Here is a 25,459-nt window from a genome sequence, read left to right as displayed (position 1 = left end):
CCTTCCCTTCAAAAATGCCCTAAAAAATTGGTTGGTGGTGGCTTTGAGGTCCGGATTTTAGATTATTCCAGATATTGGATGTCCGGATCTCGGACTTTGTACTGTATATATATATATATATATATATACACATCTTTCAAAATATAACTTACCAGTATGGATTCACTCTTTTAAAATAATTCGACTTTAATTAAACTTAGGAGATAATATAATCAATTAATCAATATTGTTTAGGAAATATATATATATATATATATATATACATAGTAAAAAAATGTATATTTTCACTATTCAAGTATTCACTGTGACAAGTATTTTTATCTTGTCACATGAACAGGCCTCTGTGGAAAGGGGCTTCTCTGTAAATAAAGCAATTGAAATTGAAAATTTAAGTGACTCATCATACATTTTTCAACGCACAGTACTTGATTACATAAAATTTTCTGGAGGTGTTCTTAATATCGAAATTAATAAAGAAATGATATCAGCAGCAGCTTCTGCAAGAAGTGGAGTTCGTTATTTAGAAGTTTAGTATTTAGAAGAACGTTCAATATTTAGAAGAACAAAAATCTAACTAAATCTGAAATTCAAAGAGGAAAAGAAATATTATTGAGGAAGAAATTGATTATATGAAGCAGAAGAAAAAATTTCTTCAAAGGGACATTAAAGATATTTATGAAAAAGTAGATGCTTTAGCAGATGAAGCTGAGACCAGCAGGAACATTGATTTGTTTATCAAAGCAAATGAACTTAGAAGAATAGTTAAAGAAAAGGAAATACACATAAATAAATTAGATGTTAAAATAGCTGAAAAGATTTCAGATTTAAAAAAAAAAAAAAAAGCACAAATGTTTTGTATCTTTTATTGTACAGTTTATTATTCTAGTATCTTTCAAAAAAAAAAAAAAAAAAAAAAACCAAGGAAATAAATTGTATGTTTACAAATCAGTTATTTTAATCGGCCCACCAGCGGCCGAGCGGTAAAGTCGCTGAACACTGGTAGTTCGGTCCGAGGTTCGAATCCCGCGAACGGGCTGGCTGCATGGGCGTTTTCGTGGTTTTCCCCATGTGTAACGTGTATACGAGACAGTTTCCCTTAGAAAGTCCTCCACGAAAGGCATCCCTCCCCTTAGGCAGATAGCCCTAGTGTGCTTTGCCATAATTAAATACACCAACACACACCAGTTATTTTAATCTGCAAAATATTCTTACATTGTGATTATAATAGTAGTTGACTGTGTTTAAATAAATATCAAATAAGTTAAATAATAATCATGGAAATCTCTAAAATAGTGACTGTTATTAGTGTAAAATACACTTATACATGTTTTTAAAGAAATTATGTTCCTAATTTAATGTTATCTACTTCATAACTTGTAGGGAGTTAGTTTAATTTTCAAAATTGTTTTATGGTAAGTATTAAATTGAATTTAATAATAGTGCATAATACATACTTCTGTTAGTTTCTTAAAGTGAAATTACGAGCATGAAGTCGGTTGTATGGATAATTGCTTTATTCTATTCATTTTTTTGTTTGCTGATAGTCCTTAAAAGTCCTTAATTTTCATGTAAGGAAATGTGTACGAACCCTGACTAATGAAAATCCCCCCCGGGTCGAGCTATAGTCCAACTGCGCCAATCAAAATTTCTTCCCCCCTGCTGCCTACAGGGTTGCAATTTAACTTTTCGAAGCCAATTGTAGCCAAGAGGAAAATAAAAATAAATAAATAGAATTAAATATCACAAAAACAAGTAAAAAAATATCTAACAAGGAGGCTAATTACTTGAATAACAGTAATAAATGCGAGAGCTAACAAAGAAAATAAAAGGTATTGGTAAACATACATATTAGCATTACAAACATCTTTCATTTATGATAATAATATAAATTAAATAATTATAAAGCATACAAATTATATTTTTAATAAATTACATCAATAATAGTCCAGATGTCTGAACTAGAATGGAAAATTTAATAGAGTCCAAAAAATTATTCCATATCAAAGTGTGTTAAAGTGTGCTAGAAATATTTTTCGTTAATTAAAGCAATCATGTAAATGTTTGCAGAAATTAATAGTTAAATTAAAAGAAAAGCTTAGCATGAAATCTATTATAACAACATTACTATGCGTTTGGATCACTGACGTATAAATTGTAAATAAATTTAAATTATTATGCTAAGAAGTTTTTCTAAAATTTATCTAGAAGAAAAGAATTAGATAAACAGTACTGCAAATTAATATAATCAATCAGGTCTCTCAATAAATAAAAGCTTATTTTTTTAACCAAAAACTAAAAATTAGGATGCAAAAGTTTGTGTAATATACTTGGAAATATCTGAACATATAATTAGATAGAAACATACAATTAAATTAATAACAAGCTAATTAACAGTAACATAAGCTTAATTTCATTCAATCTAAAACAAGCAATCGATCAGGAGCTCCGCATAACTGAAGTTTTAATGCTGTTTTACACAGATCTGCGTATAAAATAAAAGTTGCACTCGTGAAACAAGTGAATAATGTACTGATAGTCAACAGGAATTAAAATACAGTGGTTAAAAATATAACTACTTGTCAGAAGGTATGCAAAGTTGCCACGGCTAGAGAAATTGAATGATTATAGAAAACTCATAAAGTTAAGCGCTACAGTGTGAAAAGAAAATTCTGGAATAAACATGTTAAGAAAATTAGATGGAGAAATAATCCTTAATTTATTGATATCCATATAAACTCTATGCTTTTGGAAAAATGTTACATATAATTTGCACCGAGGTATCAATCACCGAAACTGAGTTAATTTCTTTCCTTATTTTTTTCTTGTTAGAGGGATTTGTAAAAAGATATGCTAAGGTAAAGGTGAAAATTTTTGCAATATTTTTAAAGAATAAATTTAAAAAGTATCTTCATGAACTGAAATTTTTACGCTACATTTTTATAGAGTAAATAAGTACAAAAAAAGAAAGAGCTGGGGGATCACTGGGACTAGAAACTCGGGTCGAACTACCAATGTTTAGTGACTTTTCCACAAGACCTTTTGAAATTAGGCTGAACAATATATTAAAGAAAATAGAAGATACAGCACACGTAAGAACAAAAGTGGGCTGAATTGGAGATTTACATGTTTGGTGAATGAGTTAAACTTACCTGTATGCCATTATGAAATATTAGGAATGTAGCATAAAAGCATGAGTGAAGAAGGCAATGGCAATCTAAATCATTGTAATCTAAATGTATATCATTATCAGTATCTGCTATTAATTTCAATACTGCTGAAAATATTATAAATGAATTATATTATAAATTACAACAGTTAGAAATATTATTAGCGTGATTTAGCGACCATCTTTGTTAACAAATATTTCAAGTAATTAATTTTACAAATAATTCAACCTGAAACTAGGTTGGAAAATAAGCTACATGCTGAAGATTAAGCTTTGCCATGGTGTTAGAAACATCTTCTGTTAACTAGAGTTGTGATGCAAGAATTTGTAAAAATTATCATTTAAATATAAATTGGCATAAATACAATACAAAGTATATAAATTCTACATACATGAAAACTTGAGTACAGTGCAACAATATGTGAAAAAGGAATGGATTAAAAGGGAACTGAAATTTCCAGGATATGAATATATGGGAGTTTATTTTTATTTATTTAATTTATATATTTATATATTTATTTATTTTTTTGTTTGTTAATTATGAAAATTCTGCTGACGCTCATAATTATTAATTTATTAATTAAATGTGTATTAGAAATTAAATGTATGCCAAAGTACATCAGGTGGAAAACAGAATAAATATTTAAATGTTTCTAGTATTAAAATATGAAATTTGTAACAGAGTTAGATAATCTTAAAATAACTTCAATGATTAAAAATGGAAAGCTTAATACGGGAATATATTGCAATAATATTAGTGTGCATTTAGAACGACTTAAGAAGTCCAATTTTTAGATTTAATAAAGATAATTTTTATAATTAAATTAGAACTGTTTCCCTAAAATGGTAAATTTGAAAGTTAAAACCATTCTGCTATCTAAGAAGATTTGTTAATATTTATCTAGACAAGAAACTTATTTAAGGTGAGCTACAAATCCGATATTTGATAGGTTGATTATGTATCAGTTTTGCGTATGTCTTTAATCTATCAAGTTTACTGTTCAAAACTGATATATATATTATATATATATATATATATACACTGACTACCAATAAGTATTTGGACACCTATGCAAATGACGATATCTGCGGTCCTAAGGTACGTCACGGACTCCGCCGGTATATGTCGTGTAGGAAACAGCATCGGCTTTAGTCGCATGCAAGATGCCTCGCAGTTCGGAGCTCTCTGATTTCGAGAAAGGTATAACTATCGGGTATCACAAATGTGGCCGATCCTTAAGGGACTTATCTAGCGATCTGAAGTACCCAAAATCGACAGTGGCCTATGTGATTAAGAAGTGGAAGGTGAGTGGTAATTGTTGGAATGTGCCCTGAGTCGGCAGACTAACGAAACTGGGAGATAGAGACTGACGAGTGCTGGCCAGAGAAATTCGGAAGAACCGCACCCAGGTGATGGCCCTCATCCGCGAGGAGTTTCAACAGGCATCCGGGAGTATTGTTTCAATGAATACCATCCATAAGGAAGCACATCTGCTTGGTTTTCATGGTCGTGCTGCTGCCCATAAGCCTTTGATCACAAAGTCCAACCGCGCTGCTCGGTTAATGTGGTGCAAAGCACATCGAAATTGGACCGTAGATCGGTGGAAATGGGTTCTTTGGAGTGACGAATCAAGGTTCACCCTTTACCGTTCGGATGGCAGGGTCTGGGTCTGGCGTCTACCTGGAGAACGTCTCCTGCCAGAATGCATTGTGCCAACAGTCAAGTTCGGCGGAGGTGGAATTATGGTCTGGGAGTGTTTCTCCTGGTATGGGCTAAGACCCTTGGTCCCCATTCATGGTAAGCTCAACTCCGATGCCTGCTGCACTATTTTGGATGACAATGTGCTTCCTACGTTGTGGCAGTTTTACGGGTTGGACCCCTGTTACTTTCAGGACGACAATGCCAGTTGTCATGTTTCGACGTTTAACCAAGGCTTGGTATGGTGCCAATGGAGTTCATCGAATGGACTGGCCTGCCCAGAGTCCAGACCTGAACCCTATCGAAAACCTCTGGGACGAGTTGCATCGCCGAATTCAGGGGTGCACTACCCGTGCAAAATCGGTGAAGGAACTTCTATGTCTTCTCCAAGCCGAGTGGAAGAAAATACCACTAGCTGCCATACAAAGACTTGTGGAAAGTATGCCCCGGAGGGTCCACGCTGTAATTACCTCTCGTGGAGGCTCTACCAACTATTGATTTTGAATAAAGTTAGTTTTTTTTTTTTTTTTTTTTTTTTTTTTTCCTATTACAGGTGTCCAAATACTTATTGGTAGTTAGTGTATATCAGCGACTAAAATCTACAACTTGGAAAGTTTTTAATTCTTACAGAGAATAAAAAAGATCTGGCTCATCATTCCTTTAAGCATCATAAAACTTTAAAATGAGTCTAAAAGAAATTTATTTTTTAGCACACGCCAGATTTTAAATTAATATTTGTTTTACATGCACAATTTTTACAATATTGATAAACGAAAATAAAGGCTTGCAGTCTCAATAGAATGTCCCATTAATAGCGATAAACGACATTTTGTACCACCCAATCTTCATGGAAAGAAATGGGGGACAGGAAACGTCCCGCAGTTCGTGGATTAGAAAAAAAGGGGGAGACGGGGATTTTCGATCAAATTTTTCGCAGTTCGTACCCTACCATTTTCAAATGAGTGATGAAAGGTTCTGCGGGCACTCTTCTTCATATGAAGCAATTCATACGAGATGTTATGTGATCTCAGTCTTATTTTAAAGTTTTCTTATCGTAAACGTATTTTAAGTTGTATTTATGACTAAATAAATAGATTGCGACCTGGGTTTCTAATGTGAATATTGTTCGTATCTTTGTTCTGTACCTCGCTTCCAGTTTTTTAGGATAATTATGGAATGACCCTGTTTTGTTGAGCATCAATTTCTCAGTTGTTGTTTAGTTCAGCCTGAGTTCGGAGATCTCTATAGAAGCGTCGCCTTTTTAAATGGGCTGTGCATGTATTTTTGTGGAAAGTTCCAGAACTGTAAAGTGTTCCTTTTTGTTAAATAAATTTATCAAGCTATACCATCGTTTCTGTGTGCATTCAATCTATTGCGTATCCATACGCACGCAACAATATTATTCGATTGTTTTGCTGATTATTATCTTTATAATTGTTTATGTACAGTTATACATGTTTAACTGTTCTATTGTGAATTTATGAATAATAATAAAAACTAGTATAATAACGTATTCTATTTTAAATTTTTACCTAAAAAAAAAATGTGTGTACATGTATGTGTATATAGTTTGAGTAAATTCGAAAAAAGTAATCCTGATTACTCTATCTAAAAAAATGTAGTAAAGAAATTAAAGTAGTAAAAATAAGTAAGTCTTTTGTACAGAAATCTTGAACAAGTCGCCGGAATAAAAGGCATTTCCAAAGCGACTAAAAAAGTCTTCTGGATTGGGCAGGCCTAATCTAAATTATGTTGCGATTTTTTATTCGGTCTGTGTTTTTGACTTGTAAGACGACAACAAATTTAATTCCATATGTATCTTAGAAAAATTTATTTATTATTAAAAAGTAATTCAAATAGTACATATAAAATATTCATAAGCAATATTATCAAAATTAATTCAGATGATACTTTAATATACAGTTATGAAAGAAAAACTGATGACTGAATGAATAGTTTACTGAGCAGTACAGCAAATAAACTTGAAATATCTTCACAATGAACTTGTTTGGTTTCTTAGGTTAACGTTCTTCCTGGAAGTAAATACACTCATGATGTCGTTGTAATTAATTTATATTTCAAAATATTATTCAATAAATGATACCATCTATTAAAATCTGTAAGTTTAGTAAGGAATACACCATGCAGTAGAACTTTATATATCTGGAGTATCTAAAATTATAGTTCATAAGTGTATTTAAATTAACTGGATTTTTCTTTTTCTTGTAAGTTAAACAATTATACTCAATTAATATTAGTTAGTAAACAGTTTTATTTGTTAGTAATTTAGAGGGATGGGATATTAAAATCTTGTATCCCATAACTCAAATAAAGGTTAAAAACTTGAACATTTGCAGCTTCCTTATCTTTCAAATCCTGACCTAAAATCCGATGTGGACACCACGTGACTTCCTTTTACAAATTATTTAATTATACACTTTTTTTCTGGCTGCACTGCATTTAAACTTATTTCCTCGAGATATTCTAACTTTTAATTAACCAGTCGCTCAAGGCAAGAGGAAAATGACATCAAAAACTGCAAATTTTGAAAGACCCCGTTCAATTTTTGTCGTACGGGAAACAAACTTCTTGTATTTTTATTTTTTTCATAAAGAGTATAAAACGTTCCTAAATATAAGTATTGGAACCGGGAGACTGCATTAAAAGTTATTTTTCTAAATTTTTTAAAAAAATTTTACATTGCCCAAGCATGAAACTTTTCGTTATTTAAAACACTTCTGAAAGTACACTCATGTCCATAAATTAAGGATAATGCAAAATCAGGTCAAGGAAGAGTTAGAAGCAAAACAAATTTGACTTATTTGAAAAGCTTATTTATTAAACAAAAGGTAAAGAGCAAAAAAAGATGCTATATGTGTGATATTATTAAAAGAATTAGCGATTTTTTCTCCCTGGAGCAAATTCTAAAAAACTCCTATTTACAAAAAAACAATATTACATGGTTGGTATGATTGTTAATACATTGTATGTCTCCCAGACGATGCAATACAGTCCGTACAACGCCTAGGCATTCTGAGTATCAAATTATCGATCTGATCTTGGGGAATATTACACCACTCAAAAAGCAATGCTCTCCGAAGTTCTGTTAGACATGTAGGAGGAGGTTGACGGGCTGCAACTCGTCGGCCAAACATGTCCTACACGTGCTCTACTGGATTCAAGTCCGGTGAGAATGCTGGCCGGTCCATACGGGTGATATCCTCCGACTGAAAGCATTCGCTTACGATGTTTGCAAGGTGAGGACAGGCGTTGTCATTCATAAACACAAATCGTACGTCCATGGTGCCCCGAAACAAACGTACCTGTTGTTCCAGAATGACGTCCCGATAGATTTGGCTTGTCATGGTTCCAATTTGAACATGCAGGTCAGTTCTGGAACCCAGAATAATTCCACCTCAAACAAGCACTACTGCACCACCGTAACGGTGTCGTTCAATGATGTTTTCTTGGTGGTAACGGGTACCTGGAGCTCTCCATATGAAAGTCCGGCGAGAATCAGACAGCAAGCTAAACCTGGACTCGTCGGAAAACATCACACAAGCCCACTGTTGCGGTGTCCACAATGCATGCTCTCTACTCCAGGCTAACCGCAGGCGACAGTGAGTTGCAGTAAGTGGAACGCATCTGACAGGTCTACGAGCATATAGACCAATCTGCCCTAAGCGTCTGTACACGGTGTGCCTTGAAATTGTCCTACCAGTGGCTGAAGAGAGCTGACGAGGCAGGTCTGAGGCTGTGCTCCGCCTGCTTCTTTTGGCAGTAATGGCCAAATACCGGTTCTCGTTCGGCGTTGTAACTCTGGGGAGACCTGTGCTGTAACGTCTACTCACATTACCACCATCTTGGAATCGTTGCCAAAGCCTGGAGATGACACTCTGGGCAATTCCAAGTTCATCTGATACTTCCAGTTGGGTACGCCCACATTCCAGACGGTCGATAATTCTACCACGTAAAAAATCATCCAAATGCGTCCTTTGTGTCATAACTATTCGGTTATTGCACTGAAATGCTTATAAAGCGCCTGCGAACAATTTTACTTCTTTGCCTGTATTCCTTATATATCACTCTCTTACACTCTCGTCATTGTGACGTACCATCTGTGTCATCTGGTTACTTCCTGAAATTTGCATATGATTCTTGAAGATGTGTGTAGTGATTTTACAGGTGATATATTTATTTTAGAGTTCGATTTCCGCGTGACTCCGAATTATCCTTAATTTATGGACATGAGTGTATATAACTACGACCAACGATTGCGAAAATAAAGGCCGAGTAAGTGGGGTAGGTATATATATATGTTGTATGATCTTAAATTAATAACAATTTACATATAACAATTTACATTCAAATTAATTAATAACAATTTACATTCAAGTTACTTAAAAACATCTTTCGAAATAGAACTTACTAAGTATGGATTCACTCTTTTCAGATAATTCTACTATAATTAATCTTAGGAGATAATATAATCAATATTATTTAGTAAATAAATTATTATATACTGCTGGTCATTAAGATTGCAACACCAGGAAGGAGTAATCTGACAAACGTGAAAATCACAGGAAACGAAGAAGGGGTTGTGATATGCAAATGATTAGTATTTCGACGCATTTAGACGACTCAGGATGGAGAAATGACATCTGAAGCACTGCATAAAAGAAAAGCTGTGTAGTGGATTTCTCATTCGGAAAACGCTTTGTAAGGTCAAGGTTTGCTCAGAATGTCGTGTTATGCCTCGAATAAGAGGAAGAAATGTTTATTAGCGAGTGTTTGGATTCGGTAGAGGTAGGATCCTTGCCTATCAAGAGTGCGGATTATCGTTCCGTAATACCGCCCGTCACACTGGACGACATCCAACCACTGTCATGCGAATATGGAATCAATGGGTTGCTGAGGGTCATACTGAACGGCATGTAGGATCTCAGCGCTCTTCCATGAAAAACGAGAGGACAGACATATTGTGAGGTCATCCCTGTGAACCCGTACGACCACATCACGGGCCATTAGTCAGGAAATAGGTATGTTTGGAGCACGTCCAGTATCCGCTCGTACGGTGCATCGACGTTTGCAGTCGCGTGGACTATCAGCACAGTGACCGTTACTTCGTCTTTCCTTGACGATGCAGCATAGATAGGGACAGTAACTCTGGTGCGCCGAATGACAAAGTTGGATACCGGAGTGGCACAATGTCATCTTTTCAGACGAGCCCTGGCTCTGCGTGCAGTATTCTGAAATCTAAAGCCTCAAAGTTTTTTTTTTTTTTTTTTTTTTTTTTTTTTTTTTTTTTTTGTGATGGTGTGTGTGTGTGTATTACAACAGTTGTATAATTTTTTGTGTATAATGCATATATTATTATTATCATCATCTACAGATAGATGGATGTCTTGGAAATTTTTTCTTCAAAATTTTGCAAGTTTTGTTATTTGAGCAAGTTTATTTACTCATTAATTTTATTTGTTTGCTTGCTGATTTGTTTGTCATTTAAATTAATCTCGAATAGCTAATTCATATTAGTTGTAAAAAAACATTTTAAATACTGCTTCAAATTCTTTGTAAAATTCATATTCAGAGTAGAAAAATGATCTTACTGCACTGATTACACGATTTCCTGCAGTTGGTTAGCATCCATGTTGGATTTTTCTCACATTCTCCACGCTCAGCCCAACCTCTACATTGGCTGTTAGAATCGACGCAAGTTTCTATCAATAAAAAGAATAATTTTAGTTTTCTACATTAATAAATAAATATAATGGCAAAATATTTTAACCTCCGTAATTATTAAAAATGCATTATCTCTTCTTTTTTATTACAGGAATAATATTGGGAATATACGATACATAAATAATAAAACAGAATCAGTAATCTAACTGATACTGAAATTACTACTAGTGGTGTTAACGCATCCAGTAATCTTATAAAACACCTTATAATTCTTATAATCCTCCTACAAATATGGCTTAACGTTTCTTGTTGTAAATGAGATAAATGCCTTTTCGTCACTTGGCATTTTCAAATATAAACTGAAGCGATCGTTTATTTAACGTAAAAAAAACAGGCAAGCATTATTGAATTCCTTGGCTATTTTCGACAAGATTTTACCAATAGCCTTTTCCTTTTAATTTTATTATATATTATTTATTATTATAAGGTTGTAAAAGCAAATGAAAAAAGACCAATTTAGGTCAAAATTTTGCGCATTGTGCTGCAAAATTAAGGAAAATAAATATATATATTTTTTAACAAACATAAAATCGAAATAGAAATTGAAAAGCTAACAAGTAATGTGACGTAAGACCTATTTGATCTTCAAAATTTTTTGCGCAAAATGCTGCAAAAATTTGAAATAAAAGGAAGAAATATTGTAGAGAGCTTGCTGAAAAGTTACCAGGAGCTGTAGCTCCATAAAATAGTTCAATGCAGTATTTTTAAAATATTAACATAGAAGTAATTTTTAAAAAATATTAACATGGAAAAGTGAAAAAACAGCTTACACGCGAAAAAAACTGTTAAAATCAATGTTGGAAAACATGTGAATGCACAAGTAAACTAATCTGATCGTTGTGATATGTGAAAAGTTAATACATATAAAAACAGATCGACGGAACAAGTTAAAACAAGATTTAAAAATAATTAAAACATAAATTGCAAAAATTATAATTAAAACATAAATTGCAAAATTACAAAAATTACAAAGTGGAAAATGGTAAATTAGCCCAATTGGACATCCAACCAGGCTTTTCAAAGGAAAAATAGTTGAATGTCGAACCAGGCCAAACACCATTACGCGTTTCGCCGAAACAGACAATTGAAGCTCTTGTTTGACGGAAATTTTTTTTTTAAATAATATGAATTGTCCCGAAAAAATCTTTTGGAGCTTCAATTCTCTGTTCCAATTTCCCGACGCGTCCGCAGAAAAACACATTAAGGTGTAAGAAAAAGTAAATGCAACTCCGAGCAAAACAAATTAAAATCAAAATAAATAGCGGTCTGTTATTAGTCAAAAATTACAATAACGTACGGGCTGGTCCTGCTAGCTTAAAGAAGAATAAAACCTTTATAAAGATTATGGTACTGAAATCAAATTAAAATGAAATTAAATACTAATGAAAACAAACGCTGTGGGTCTTGCTTGGACCAAGAAAAAGATTTTAAGAAACACAAAAGGCATAAAAAACGTAAAAAAGAGACCTGTGGCAGTGCCGACCTCTGGATCGCGAAACATATTTGAAAAGGGGTGTAATCCCCTAAGTGTCCTACCAAGCCATCCCTCTCGTCGTGTGACGTAGGCGGGTGAAACAATGCCATTCCGTACCGCCCAATGCGATTAGATTGTAACTTTGGCGGGAACTCTTATCTCCGCCCTTTGCTAAAGAGGGTTTGAGAGACTCGAAAAGACATGGAAAGAATTCAAAATGGCGTCAGTCAAGTTGTTAGAAGAACAAAACAGCTTCAAAATGTGAAAATGGCTAATTCAGCTAAGATTATTCATTATGGCCACGAAAGTAAGAGTGAAATGGAAAAAAGTCATTTGTTAATAAAAGTCGTCGTTCTTCAAGCTAGAGGGCGATCAAGCTACAATGAAAAATGAAAAGGTCCGATTTGTTAATAAAAGTAGAATTTTGGCCATCTAAGTAATTCAAAACTATTAAAACAATAGTATTAAAGTATTGTGAAAAAATCTTTGGAGGAAAGAAAACGTAGTGACGAGAATTATCTGTACATTTTTACATTAGATTATCTGAATCAGCCATCCACTTTATATCGTCCCATTGGGCTTTAAGTATAAAATTTCATTATCCAAAATAAATTATCTAAAAATTGGTAAGGCTAATGCCAGCTTTTTTTAAGGTATTTTTAGTTATTTTATGAGGAATTAGGTTATTTTTCAAAATTGTTACGAAGTAAAGTATTTCTTCTTGAAAGTGTTCTGTAGTATTACATATTCTTTTTATTCTAAGTAGCTGTGAAAAAAATTGTGTTAATGATGATTCTTTTGGAAATATTAGAATTCCAGTTGGTTAACTTTAGTGTAGAAAAAATGAATTCTCTTCTCTTGTCGTAAACTTTTATAAAATTGTAATCAATAATATTTAAGTCAAGGTAGACTACATTATTTTGCACCGTATTTGTATTATTTAGTTAAGCAAGTTGGGTAGATATTAGCAGCTTCTATTTTGTTGTGGTTGTTAAAGGCAATGATATCATCAATGTAACGATAGATGTGTTGGTAAAATTAATGTTCTTCTTTACTTAGTGAACGGACAAAGGTCAATTCTTTTGTAAAAAGGAATAATTCACATACAGCACTGGAAAAATTACCTCCCATTGAAATTCCTTGAATTTGTCTAAAGATGCTATTGTTAAATTGAATAAAATTATTGAAAAGCATGCTTGAAAGAAAAAGTTGCCATTTTTCGGTATTTATTATTGTCGAAATTTGTGGAATTATATCCGGTAGAGCAAGTAAGCTTGTATATATTTCTTCAAGTGGTAAGGTAGTATAGAGGTTTTCGAAATCGTAGTATTGTATATGGTCTAGCTCGTTGTATATGGTCGAGCTAGTCTTCATAACTAGCTCGTTACTTGAAATCATCCAGTTGCAATGTAGATCCTTAAAATCATAGTTATTAATTAAGTCACGTATTAAACGAAGTTTTTTTTTGCAAAAAGATAATCTATTTCTTTAAGATAACTTTTGGTACTATTGGCAATGAACCTGAATTTAATAGGAGACTTATGAAATTTTGGTAGCGCATAGAGATTTGCAAATCTGTTATTATATTTCCGGGGGTGTATCTTGAGTCTTTTATGTAGTGCGTTAAATTTATTGAGAAGAATTTTAGTGCTGGCAGTTATTTTTTGGTAAGTACAATTGCTATTTAATTCTTTATGCAGAAGGTTGAAGTAAAACTTTTTTCATATAACACTAAAATTGTTGCTGGCTTTGTCAATTTTTGTAATGATAAAGTTATCTTGTTGCTTTTTAATAAAATCATAGAGTTGCTTCTTGTTGTGTAAAGAGTTGAAAGAAGGCGTCTTGAAAATTAAATGTTGAAATTCTTTAATTAGTGCAGTTTTCCATTCAAGAAAAGTAGTAGTAGGTAAATTGGATTTATTACTAACTAACATGATAAATTTATCTAGATCTTAATTGAATTGTTTGAGACAAAAGTGTTTATTGATACTGAAAGTAGGACGAAATTTGGTGCCAAGTTGTAAAAGGGCTCGCAATTCTAAGTCTTCAATGATATTGAGATCTCCGGTTATAACATGTTGGTGGAATATATATATATATATATATATATATATGTTGTATGAACTTAAATCCATTTAGTGCGAATACAAGTTATTATTACTTGCGCAATTGCTGCAAAGTTAGTTAATAATAATTTATTTCCTAAACAGTATTGATTAATTGATTATATTATCTCCTAAGTTTAATTAAAGTAGAATTATTTTAAAAGTGTGCATCCATACTGGTAAGTTATATTTTGAAAGATGTCTTGAAGTAATTTGAAAGCAAAATGTTAATAATGTTTTAACGGGGACTGGAGTTAAATCATCACGAAGAATAATATTACAATTGTAAAAGTAAAAATTAAAACATGTAATTATTGTCATTTATCGGAAATTAGTTGACTTTTCAAGGGGAACAAACCAACTCCCGTTCAATGATCAATAATTGATAAAAATACGTAAATATGAAAGTGTTTCGTCTTTACTCGAGTTATAAGTTAAAGCCAAACCGGCAATTCTAGTCAGGCCAAATATTTCCGCGAATAGTTGTTACTCAAAGAACTTATTCTCATGAAGCATTTTAGTCAATTCAATTTGGAGTAAAGATCAATTACTGTAGAGAAATCCTGTAAAACTCGAGTAATCGTCCCCGACACTATCATCTTTATGTATTTGAGTACTATATTATTTGTAGAAATTAAACATTGGAAATTGTCATTATGAAATCGAAATCAAAGTAAAGTTGAAATAAACATAGAAGATTATAAAAAAGATAAATAATGCAAACTTTGTAAAAACAAATCAAAGAGAACATAAAAATAATATAAAAATAAAATAGAAAATAATATAAATAAGATCAGTGAATGTACATGAAGATATAAAGGCCAGAAAGGTATTAAGTAACTTACATTCTTTCTAGTGGGGGAGTTGGCAATGTGTTCTCTTCGTGTCTGACTCAGAAGTGTAGGGTGTCCGAAAATTCTTAGCGGCAGTAGGGGCTTTGAATTATATCAGTCGGTAAGACTTGGGTGAAGAAATTTATGGTAGTGGGTGGGACTTGGAATTCTTGAGGGATGTATTTTGTGGAGTTCTTATTATTTTTATATTATTTTTATGTTCTCTTTGATTTGTTTTTACAAAGTTTGCATTATTTATCTTTTTTATAATCTTCTATGTTTATTTCAACTTTACTTTGATTTCGATTTCATAATGACAATTTCCAATGTTTAATTTCTACAAATAATATAGTACTCATATACATAAAGATGATAGTGCCGGGGAGATTACTCGAGTTTTACAGGATTTCTCTACAGTAATTGATCTTTACTCCAAATTGAATTGACTAAAATGCTTCATGAGAATAAGTTCTTTGAGTAACAACTATTCGCGGAAATATTTGGCCTGACTAGAATTGCCGGTTTGGCTTTAACTTATAACTCGAGTAAAGACGAAACACTTTCATATTTACGTATTTTTATCAATTATTGATCATTGAACGGGAGTTGGTGTGTTCCCCTTGAAAAGTCAACTAATTTCCGATCAATGACAATAATTACATGTTTTAATTTTTACTTTTACAATTGTAATATTATTCTTCGTGATGATTTAACTCCAGTCCCCGTTAAAACATTATTAACATTTTGCTTTCAAATTACTTCAAGACATCTTTCAAAATATAACTTACCAGTATGGATGCACACTTTTAAAATAATTCTACTTTAATTAAACTTAGGAGATAATATAATCAATTAATCAATACTGTTTAGGAAATAAATTATTATATATATATATATATATATATATATATATATATATATATATATGTTGTATGATCTTAAATTCACTTAGTGCGAAATCGAGTTATTCTACTACTTTCGCAATTGCTGCAAAGTAAGTTAATAATAATTTATTTACTAAAGAATATTGATTATAATATCTCCCAAGATTAATTTTAGTAGAATTATCTTAAAAGAGTGAATCCATATTTATTAAGTTCAATTTCAAAAAATGTTAAAAATGTTTAACGGGGACTTGAATTAAATCATGAATAACAAAACTTCAATTGTAAAATCAATATTCTTTAGTAAATAAATTATATATATATAATGTTGTATGTTCTTAAATTCACTTAGTGCGAAATCGAGTTAGTCTACTACTTGCACAATAGCTGCAAAGTAAGTTAATAATAATTTATTTACTAAAGAAATATTGATCATATTATCTCCTAAGATTAATTTTAGTAGAATTATCTAAAAAGAGTGAATCCATAGTTTGTAAGTTTAATTCCGAAAATTGTTTTAAAATAACTTGAATGTAAATTGTATAATTTAATTATTTGCTTTTAATTTAATTTCTTTTTACAATTGAAATTTTGTTATTCATGATTTAATTCAAGTCCCCGTTAAACATTTTTAACAATTTACATTCAAGTTAGTTTAAAACAATTTTCGGAATTCAACTTACTAACTATGGATTCACTCTTTTTAGATAATTCTACTAAAATTAATCTTAAGAGATAATATAATCAATATTTCTTTAGTAAATAAATTATATATATATATAATAAAATTAAAAGGAAAAGTTGGGACTATCTAGCTTATAATTTCTTCCCTATGAAGGCTCTCACCAATTCTTCCTTAATAAAAGTCGCAACCCAAAAGGAGTTCATGTAAAATTAGAAAACTGAAAATAAAACAATATAGAACAAAAACAAAAAATATGTATTCATCTTCTTTGTTTAACGCTTCAAACAGAACTTGTCAAGGGAAAAGTGTTTTGAAGCATTAAACCAAGTTGATTAATGATTTCCGAATACATGTTTCGTTCCTCTGAATCATTTGAGAGTCAAAAACTGCTATATTCGAATCAAATCTTTACTGTAAAACAACATTTTAGTGACTCTCAAATGTCCATACCTTTTCCCTACATGCATTCGCAACCCCAGTACTACAATAATAATATGCAAAGATAGAAACAAAAATATAAAACATGAAATGCCAAACATATATATATATTTCGTTGATGAAAACGTTTTCTCTGAAATGGTAATTAGCTTCCTTATATGCTGCTGAAGCGGCTGTTTAAGTAATACAGTTAAATCCCGCTTAACTGAAATAGTGAAGTAAGACAAATTGATCTTAAATCAGCCATTTCCAATACTTTTAAAGGGAATTTTTAAGCCCGTATTGAATCTGTCCTTATTCCTTAGCTCAGAAACTTAGCTCCCGTCTTGGAAATACATTTGCTGGTTTCACATACCAATTTGCTGGTGGTAACCACCTATTTTCGCGTATCCTGTATTAGCAATCAGTATTTGAATTAAAAAAATAAAAATAGTATAATTTTTAAATGCTGACAATAAAAGTTTAAGAACAAGCATACTATTCAGTCTCCAGACGAGTTCTGAATGCAAAGAAATTCATCAAAAGAAGACGAGATGAAACACAGAATTGTGTACCAGTTTATGGCGTGCTGACTCATACGAAGTTGCAAAATTAATTTCTTTGATCATTAGCCCCTCAGTGTTCAAAAACCATGCAAAGTTACAATTGCCACATAAAGCTAACAAGAAATAAAGGGAAGAAAAAACTTTATGGAATAATTAGTGGCACATGAAACACACTGGAGTACAAAATTTAAAGATAATTTTAATATTCACCATTATTTATGATATACAAACATTTTGAAGTTCTAATAAACTTTCAAAGGTTCTGAAATAACACAGTAAAAATCTGTTTAAAGTATTACACCATAATTTGCCACCCCCCCTATTTTTTTCAAACTAAACGCCGTGACAACAAAGTTTTTTTTTAAATTAAATATATATATATATAGCACCTATGTTACTTTGAATAAAAACAGTGTAATGTGTAATCACTACAGTCTTCCATGAAAGGCAAGAAATGTTTCCGCTTGAAATTATTAAATTGATAATTAAACTATTCGTTTTTCCAGAAAGGCAGACATGAGTTCCTGAAGGTTTTGAGGAAGGAACAAGCGTACTGCTAACTCGTGCTTCTAAAATATCCCTCACATGTTCACTAAGATATAAATCTGTCAAGTATGGTAGTTATGGAATTATATCCTTGCTTTCAAGGTATTTATTCACCAGAGATTCGATTAGTCTTTATCACACATTAAAAAAAGAAACTGATATATCTTTTAAGACTTATACTTGAAGTATGGGATATCATCTAATGACTCTATAACCAGCTGCAAAAGTTTTCGTGGAGAAGATTATTGATGCAACCATCTAGTGAGATTCTATTCCAGATAAGTACTACGATGAAAATTGAGCTTTCACGGTTTTTCGGAAGATATTTGCTTCCGAAATTTTAAGCTCCTTTCGTATAAAAATATGTTGAGAATCGTTGTTTAAATCGAATTATTCATTATTCATCGAACAGAAGTAGCGTAGTGTGAAATAACCTTCAGAATCTTACCCTAGTAATAATTTCAGAAGAAATCCTAATATTCTGAAAGTATTTTTGGCATCTGCAACATTAAGGAAGTAAAAGAATTAACAAATATCACCTTAAATTCAGAACTGCTTTTTCATGTTTTCCTTGCAACCAGAAAAATGGTTATCGCGACAGAAATGTGGAACGTCGATAAACAGGCCAAAAGACCTACAAAATAATCTATCAGTGAGGCATTTCAAGTAGATGTGAGTTGCTGAATGGGTAAGAATAAGAATAACATTTGAAATAAGAATAGTATTTGACATAAGGATCATCAGACATAAAAATAAAATTTTGATTGAATTTGAATCTGCATTTTTTTATAAATTGAATTTGCATTTTTTATATATATATATATACCAAAATATGTAACTGTATGGGCATTTGATAGTTAAAACTGAGTAGACATCCTTAGGTCTAAATCTCAATGGAAAATACATAATTTATTAATAAATGATACAATAAAAATGCGACTTCTATTAAGGTGGTTGAGATAATACATAAGTACCAATTTGGCTAATGCTATCAAAATAGCCTTGGACAAACGTGATCGCATTAAGCGGAGCCTACTATACATATATAACGATGTTCTACTGTAATATTTTCTTATGTTTTAAATGAGCTTAAAAGTCTGCTTATTTCGGATCTTATTTTTAGCCTTGATATTATAAGTATCTTTCATTTGTGTCTGATAACCAGTTGATGTAATCCCGGTTGATACATTGAAAAACAGCTTGAAAAGTAATTTTGTAGTGAGCTTAGTTATTATTCAATGGGTAGTGAATTTTTAGCTCAACCTATATGGTAATGATAAGAATAGGAAGGTATTTTTTTTTCTTTTTCACTTTGAAGCATATTTTAAAAACTTAGAATTTTTTTAAATCAAGAAATTTTTTGATTTTTAGAAATTTTTTAAGATCAAGAAATTGAAAAGAAATTTAACATACCAACTGGATATGTATTGCATTGATACAACTTGTTGATCTTTCTCACGTCTGTTCGGCTGAATCCTAGGCGTTGGCCAATGAAGACGTTGCGTTGCTTTGGAAGTATAGTAGGACGATTGTGGAATCGTGTGAAATCGTATGCTCCATAATGCATAATCGAATCATAATCATATCGTTCACCTAAATGGTGCAATCTTCCATCGGTATATTTAGCAAAATTGTGAGTTTGACCTATGGATAGAAAATTCTCAAGATCAGTTTTAGTTATGCATCATCTAAATTTTATATCAATGTGAAAATTTAAGAATATGTTAGGGGAAGTTGAGATTTTATATCATATATAAATAATTATGTTATTTCTCGAAGTAATTACAAACTGTATCTTTAACTTCAAAAACATCTTGCACTTGTATTTTGTGTGGATAGAAACAAAAATGTAAAACACAAAAGTATTTTACATAAATTCAGCTGATTTTCAAGTATATTACTTAATTTCATAAATAAAATTAATAAAAATATTTAAGCGGTTAAATTATTGGCAAAGTAGACAAGTGCAGAGATGCTTTCTTGGAGGACTTTCCAAGGGCAATTGGCACAAGTTCATGTCACACATAGGAAAAACCTCGAAAACCAGCTATGCAGCCTCCCATTTGTTTGCCTGTGTGAAATACGTACAAAAATGGATAGCGTCAATGCTATCTACCTCCAAAACAAGTTTGCGCATTTCTTCTAAACGATTCAATTGAATATTTTGAATTTAACCCGCATCACCAGAAACCGATTAAAATCTTACAGGTTTACTTTATAATATGAATACAGGAAATATTCACTATGCCCCAGCTGACTGTGGGTATGACGCGCACGAAGTTGTGTGGTTGACAAAAAAAATAGGACCGACACGCCGGCACCGGCATTCTAGATCTAGTTTATGAAAAATACATGCTTTTGCAAAAGAATCGAAGCACCTTGAAAGAAGTGGTTGTTTTTGTTGAAATTGAATAGCTCATACACAGATAATAAAATGATTAAAAAATCAAGGTCATAGTACTTTTTCACGGCTCACAATCACCCATTGAGTGTTCAAATTAGTAGTTGGCCGAACCGCCCCTGGCGGCAATGCATGCTTGAATTCGTCGAGGCAAGGAGTGGTAGAGGTTTCTAAAGTCATCCTGCGACACATTCTGACAGGCATTCATCAGTTGTCGCTCCAGGTCTGCGATATTTTGAGGTGCCCGAATCAGGCGGCCTACCATTCCCCAGGCATACTCGATTGGTGAAAGGTCTGGTGACCTTGCTAGCCAAGGAAAAGTAACAACCGCACGGAGACAGTCCAGAGATATGCGAGCGGTATGTGACCTGGCATTATTTTGTTGGAAAATGGCCCCCAGGATGACGTGCCATGAAGGGTAATAACAACCAGCCGCAGAATGGTATCAACATATCATTGAGCTGCTAAGATGTACGGAGGATGACTAAAGATGACCTGCTGTCATAAGAAATAGCGCCACACACCATCACACCAGGGGTTATGGCTGTATGCCTTTGTAAGACATAGGCTGATTGAGACTGCTGGCCCCGTCCTCTTCAGACACGAACACGGTAGTCATCTGCTTCAAGAGTGAAGAGGGATTCATTGTTAAACAGTATACGACTCCAGTCTGATGGCAGCCATGATGATCGTATGCGACACCACTCCAGACGACTTCTTCGATGTTGTGAGGTCAAAGGAAAACGTCTTAAAGGCCTCTGTGAGGGTAACCCCGCCTCAGACAAGCGCGGTGAGTTGGTGGACTATACCACGGCTATACCACGGGAAGTATAGCCGTGGCTGTAGTGCGCTGAAGAGTCGACAATGATACCGTTGGGGCGGTTCGGGCCTGGTGAACAATTATCCTATCTTGCCTCGCATTTGTGCTCCTTGGCCTTCCAGAACCTTTATTTCGCCGACAATTTCCTTGTAGCAAGCATTATTGCTAACACCTTTGCACAGCAGTGTCTGTACGCTGCAGGTGGCGGCCTATTGCTCGGTATGACCACCCAGCTTCACGCAAGCCTACAATGCGACCACATTGGAAGTAGTTTACTTGTCTACAAAGTCTTCGATATCGTCGTAATGGCATCTTTAGTTGCTTCTTTACGGAATTGCAATGGCGAGCAACAAAAAAAGATAAATTTTTCGCCTCTATTACTGGTTTTATACTTAGCGAATTACGCACTAGAAATGCTCGCTATGATCGAAATTCCCGTTCATTTGCCTTGAAACTTTGATCATTTGCATGTTCGATCAAGATGTTTTTACATACCAAATTTCGTTACGATCGCAAAAGTCCTTGGTACTTCGTTTTGTTTGCAAAAGAGTGTAATAAGTTTGAAGAAATTTACCAGACGATCACTTTTTCTACCAAGTGGAGAAATAAGTTTTCAAATACCAAGTCCCGCAGTTTTTCAGCTGCCAGGAAGGACACTACTTGTCCAAGAGTTGTCACTTTGGTCACGATATGTCAAACGGAATGGAACAAATGGATGGTCAAATGGAAAGACACACATTTTTTTGATTGTGATCAAAATGGACATACAGAAAATTCCAAATGCACGAACTGACCCGAAAAGTCATTCAGCAAGTACCGTGGTTGTCCAAAATTCCCTCCCGGAAAAAAAATCTCAAAAACCGTCAAACCTTGTTTCAATTGTGCTTAAACGGCAAACTCTAATAAAAATTCCAAGGAAATGGGGTATGATCAGGCTAGAAAAACTACTACTGCTGCACAGGTTAATAATACGGATAACAGTGGGAAAATTAATTCTAATGGCTTTGCCGATATCTCTGAGTTGTCGAAAGTAATAACGGAATTTCAGATATCCTTTGGCGCTGAATTAAGTAAAGTCACCCATGGAAATTAAATGCTATTAAAACTATAATGTTATTTTCCTGAAAGCTAATATAATTTAACCTCGTTTGCAGGGAGATTAACGGGCTAATAAGAAATAATTAAATTTGGATTTAATTTTAAAATTGTAACATCAAACGCAAATCACCTCTTCCATAAAATTCACGAATCACGGAAGTTTTTAGATGAATATCGCCCTGAGGTAATTCTCCTCCAAAAACATATGCTTGATCCTAATGTATAGTACTTGTAATTATATTTTTTATCGTCTGGGTCGTGTAAGAGCAACAAGGCACGCTGAAAGTGGATTAATTGTCTTAATAAGCATTCCATTTCCCTAACCCCGTAGCAATTGCACAGATTTTAACCGAAGGTCTAACTATACCTATCACACTACACAACTCTCGACCAATCATAGTTGACTGTGCTTGCAATTCCACAGAACAAGAGCACACAATGTAGCACCTGATTTATATTTACTATTCCAACTCAGAAAACAAATGTCTCTAGATGGAGACTTTAACGTATATCACCGAGAGTGGATCTGAGCTAATAACAGATACCTAGCCAATATAATTCAGTGATCTGCCATATCATCCGGAATTAGAAGGGCAACTCCACAGATACCAATATGTTAAAACGATACTTCAGTTTCAGTCATAGATTTCTTCTTATAGGTGGAGCAGCTCATACACACACGTGGAAAGCTTAAATGAATTGTCGTCAGATCACAATACTATGGTCATTAATTTGGATTTCTCATGCTATAATACACCACACAAAAAGGTCTTTATTACAAACCAACTTGGAATATCAAAAGCCCTAAGCAACATCCAGTTGTTTAGGGCTTTCCCTCAGTACTCAATACCTAAATGAGACACTCTCATCATTAATCTTATCACCGAAATTCATAATTCCGTCAGTAATGATATTAAGTATGTTGTTGACAGAGGCAAGTACAGAACTCAATGGTTCTTGACCTAGTTAAACGGATAAACGCTGTTAGAATTTAATGGTTGATATAGAAATTCCCAGGAAAAACTGAACTTAAACACGAAATCAGATCCCATACTCAAGTGCAACTTGATTGAGCTAATTATCCGGATTCATTCTCCCCAGATGATAATTCTTTCTGCGAAGCTACTGCCAATTCAAGATTATTCTGTTCTGCATGGCGCTACTACATTATTCCAATCTTTAATGGCACTAAAAGCCTGCCAGTAGTAGGTAAAGGCCGATTGTGGAATAAAAGAAGCTCCGCAACTCCCCAATTTCTCCACCCTCACCTCCTCCTCCCAACATGGAGGTAGGAAAGGTCTTACTTCCTACCTCCATGCCTCCCAAGCACTCCTCTTCCCCCAACCCCTCCCACTCCTTCTCATCCCCCAACCCCACCCTTTCCCTTCCAAGTGCTTTGCTTCTTCCCCCCTACAACCTTCTACTAGGGTCAGAGGGAGTCTTGTCAAAGCGGTTTTGTCCGAATGTTGATGAAAGGGACATTAGTTATTATTTTACTTAATTGCAGTAAATTAACTGAATTTAAACAACAAGATAGTCTTAACGAAAGTTTGCGTTACATCATTATACCGTGTTAATTAATAAATTTGCTTTTTATCTTCACACAGAAAGTTTCTTCCATTTACTTTAATAATCATAATTTACATGCTTCATAACGATATTAAATTTTTTTTCCTGTGTAAATTTTATTTTATTTTTAAAAACTAACCTTAATCACACACAAAAAAAAATTATCAAAATATTAATTTTGATACGATGTATTATTAGGTTATTTGAATAGGTATAATAACAGATTGTAACGTATTCGCAAAGGCACATTTTTTTAACATAAAAAAGGGAGCATACCCGAATATTCTCTATTTACATGCAAAGGAATATTAATTTTATTTTTAGACACAAAATTGCATTGAAATGTATATACATTTAAATTTTTCCCACTACCAAATTACATTTCATATCAAGAGCAAGTTAGACTCTACTTTTCTGAGCAAAGTATTTGGGTGTGTATTTAATTATGGCAAAGGACAGTAAAGCTATCTTCCTAAGGGAAAGGATGCCTTCGTGGAGAACTTTCTAAGGGAAACTGGCTCTTGTACACGTTTCACATGGGAAAAACCAAGAAAACACTCATGCAGCCAGCCCGTTCGCGGGATTCGAACCTCGGACCGACCTACCAGTGTTCAGCGACTTTACCGCTCGGGCGCTGGTGGGCTGCAAAGTATTTGGGAGTGTCAGTAGTAAAAATGTTCAGTAAACAAGTGAGAGTATATTTCGCTTCTACCTTTAGAAAACACACCTATTGTAAATATTTCGATTTTCCCGCGCTTTCTCCGTTTTGTCCTCGAAATAAACTTTGCTGCTTTTTGACTTCGGACAGTTACATTTTACCATGCTTAGGATATATTAGATATAGTGGTATTTGGACAATAAAAAAAATTACTTAAAAATTCATGTTTTAGAATCCAGGAAGACCGAATTTCTAAAGTATTCACTTCTACAGCCGCTCGAGTATTTCAGCACCTGAGCAACTGAACATGTGAGGTAATAATTTATTTTTTTCCCTCTCTAATATTTGTGATAGAATATTCATTGAATATGTATTAAACATTACAGTCAGATTAACCTTCTCAAACTTAAAAATTGTGTTCTAATGAAGAGAAAAAGAACGTGAGTATTCGCATTTGGTGTATAAATTTGATCAAGAAATATTACTTTTTAAATACTCCAATTTACTCTAATTTATGAGAGAAAAATGTCTATTTTATTGTAAATAAGTACGCAAATGTATTTAGTTCCCATTTTTTTTGTCTATATGTAATGTCTCAGATTATCTATAAACATTCTAAGTGAATATCTATTAAACGCTACAGTCGGATTATCCTTCTCAAATTGAACCTGTTATTCTAATGAAGAGGGGAAAAAAAAAAAAAAAAATGAGTATTCGCGGTTTGTGTATGAGTTTGATCAAGAAATATTACTTTTTAAAATGTATTTGTGGGAGAAAAATGTCCATATTATTGTCA

At 33.1% G+C, this 25,459-nt stretch overlaps 1 protein-coding gene across 1 annotated transcript in view; it reads right to left on the bottom strand.

Annotated features, from left to right (window-relative positions):
• Positions 1 to 6,679: 6,679 nt before the first annotated feature.
• LOC118179651 (hatching enzyme 1.2-like) overlaps positions 6,680 to 25,459 on the bottom strand; it is a 71,127-nt gene continuing 52,347 nt past the window's right edge. Inside the window, exons 8-10 of the mRNA XM_085811618.1 lie at positions 19,531 to 19,761; positions 10,475 to 10,585; positions 6,680 to 6,898 (exon numbers count right to left, since the gene is read on the bottom strand). Of these exons, the coding sequence (XP_085667744.1) occupies positions 6,882 to 6,898; positions 10,475 to 10,585; positions 19,531 to 19,761 (359 nt within the window). The 3' untranslated portion in view covers positions 6,680 to 6,881. The remainder of the gene's footprint in view (positions 6,899 to 10,474; positions 10,586 to 19,530; positions 19,762 to 25,459) is intronic.

This window comes from Stegodyphus dumicola, chromosome 1 (genome assembly GCF_044657685.1).
Source record: "Stegodyphus dumicola isolate Sdum_Otavi_A_Nest chromosome 1, ASM4465768v1".
NCBI lineage: Eukaryota > Metazoa > Arthropoda > Arachnida > Araneae > Eresidae > Stegodyphus > Stegodyphus dumicola.
This window is presented reverse-complemented; position numbering and strand designations above follow the sequence as displayed.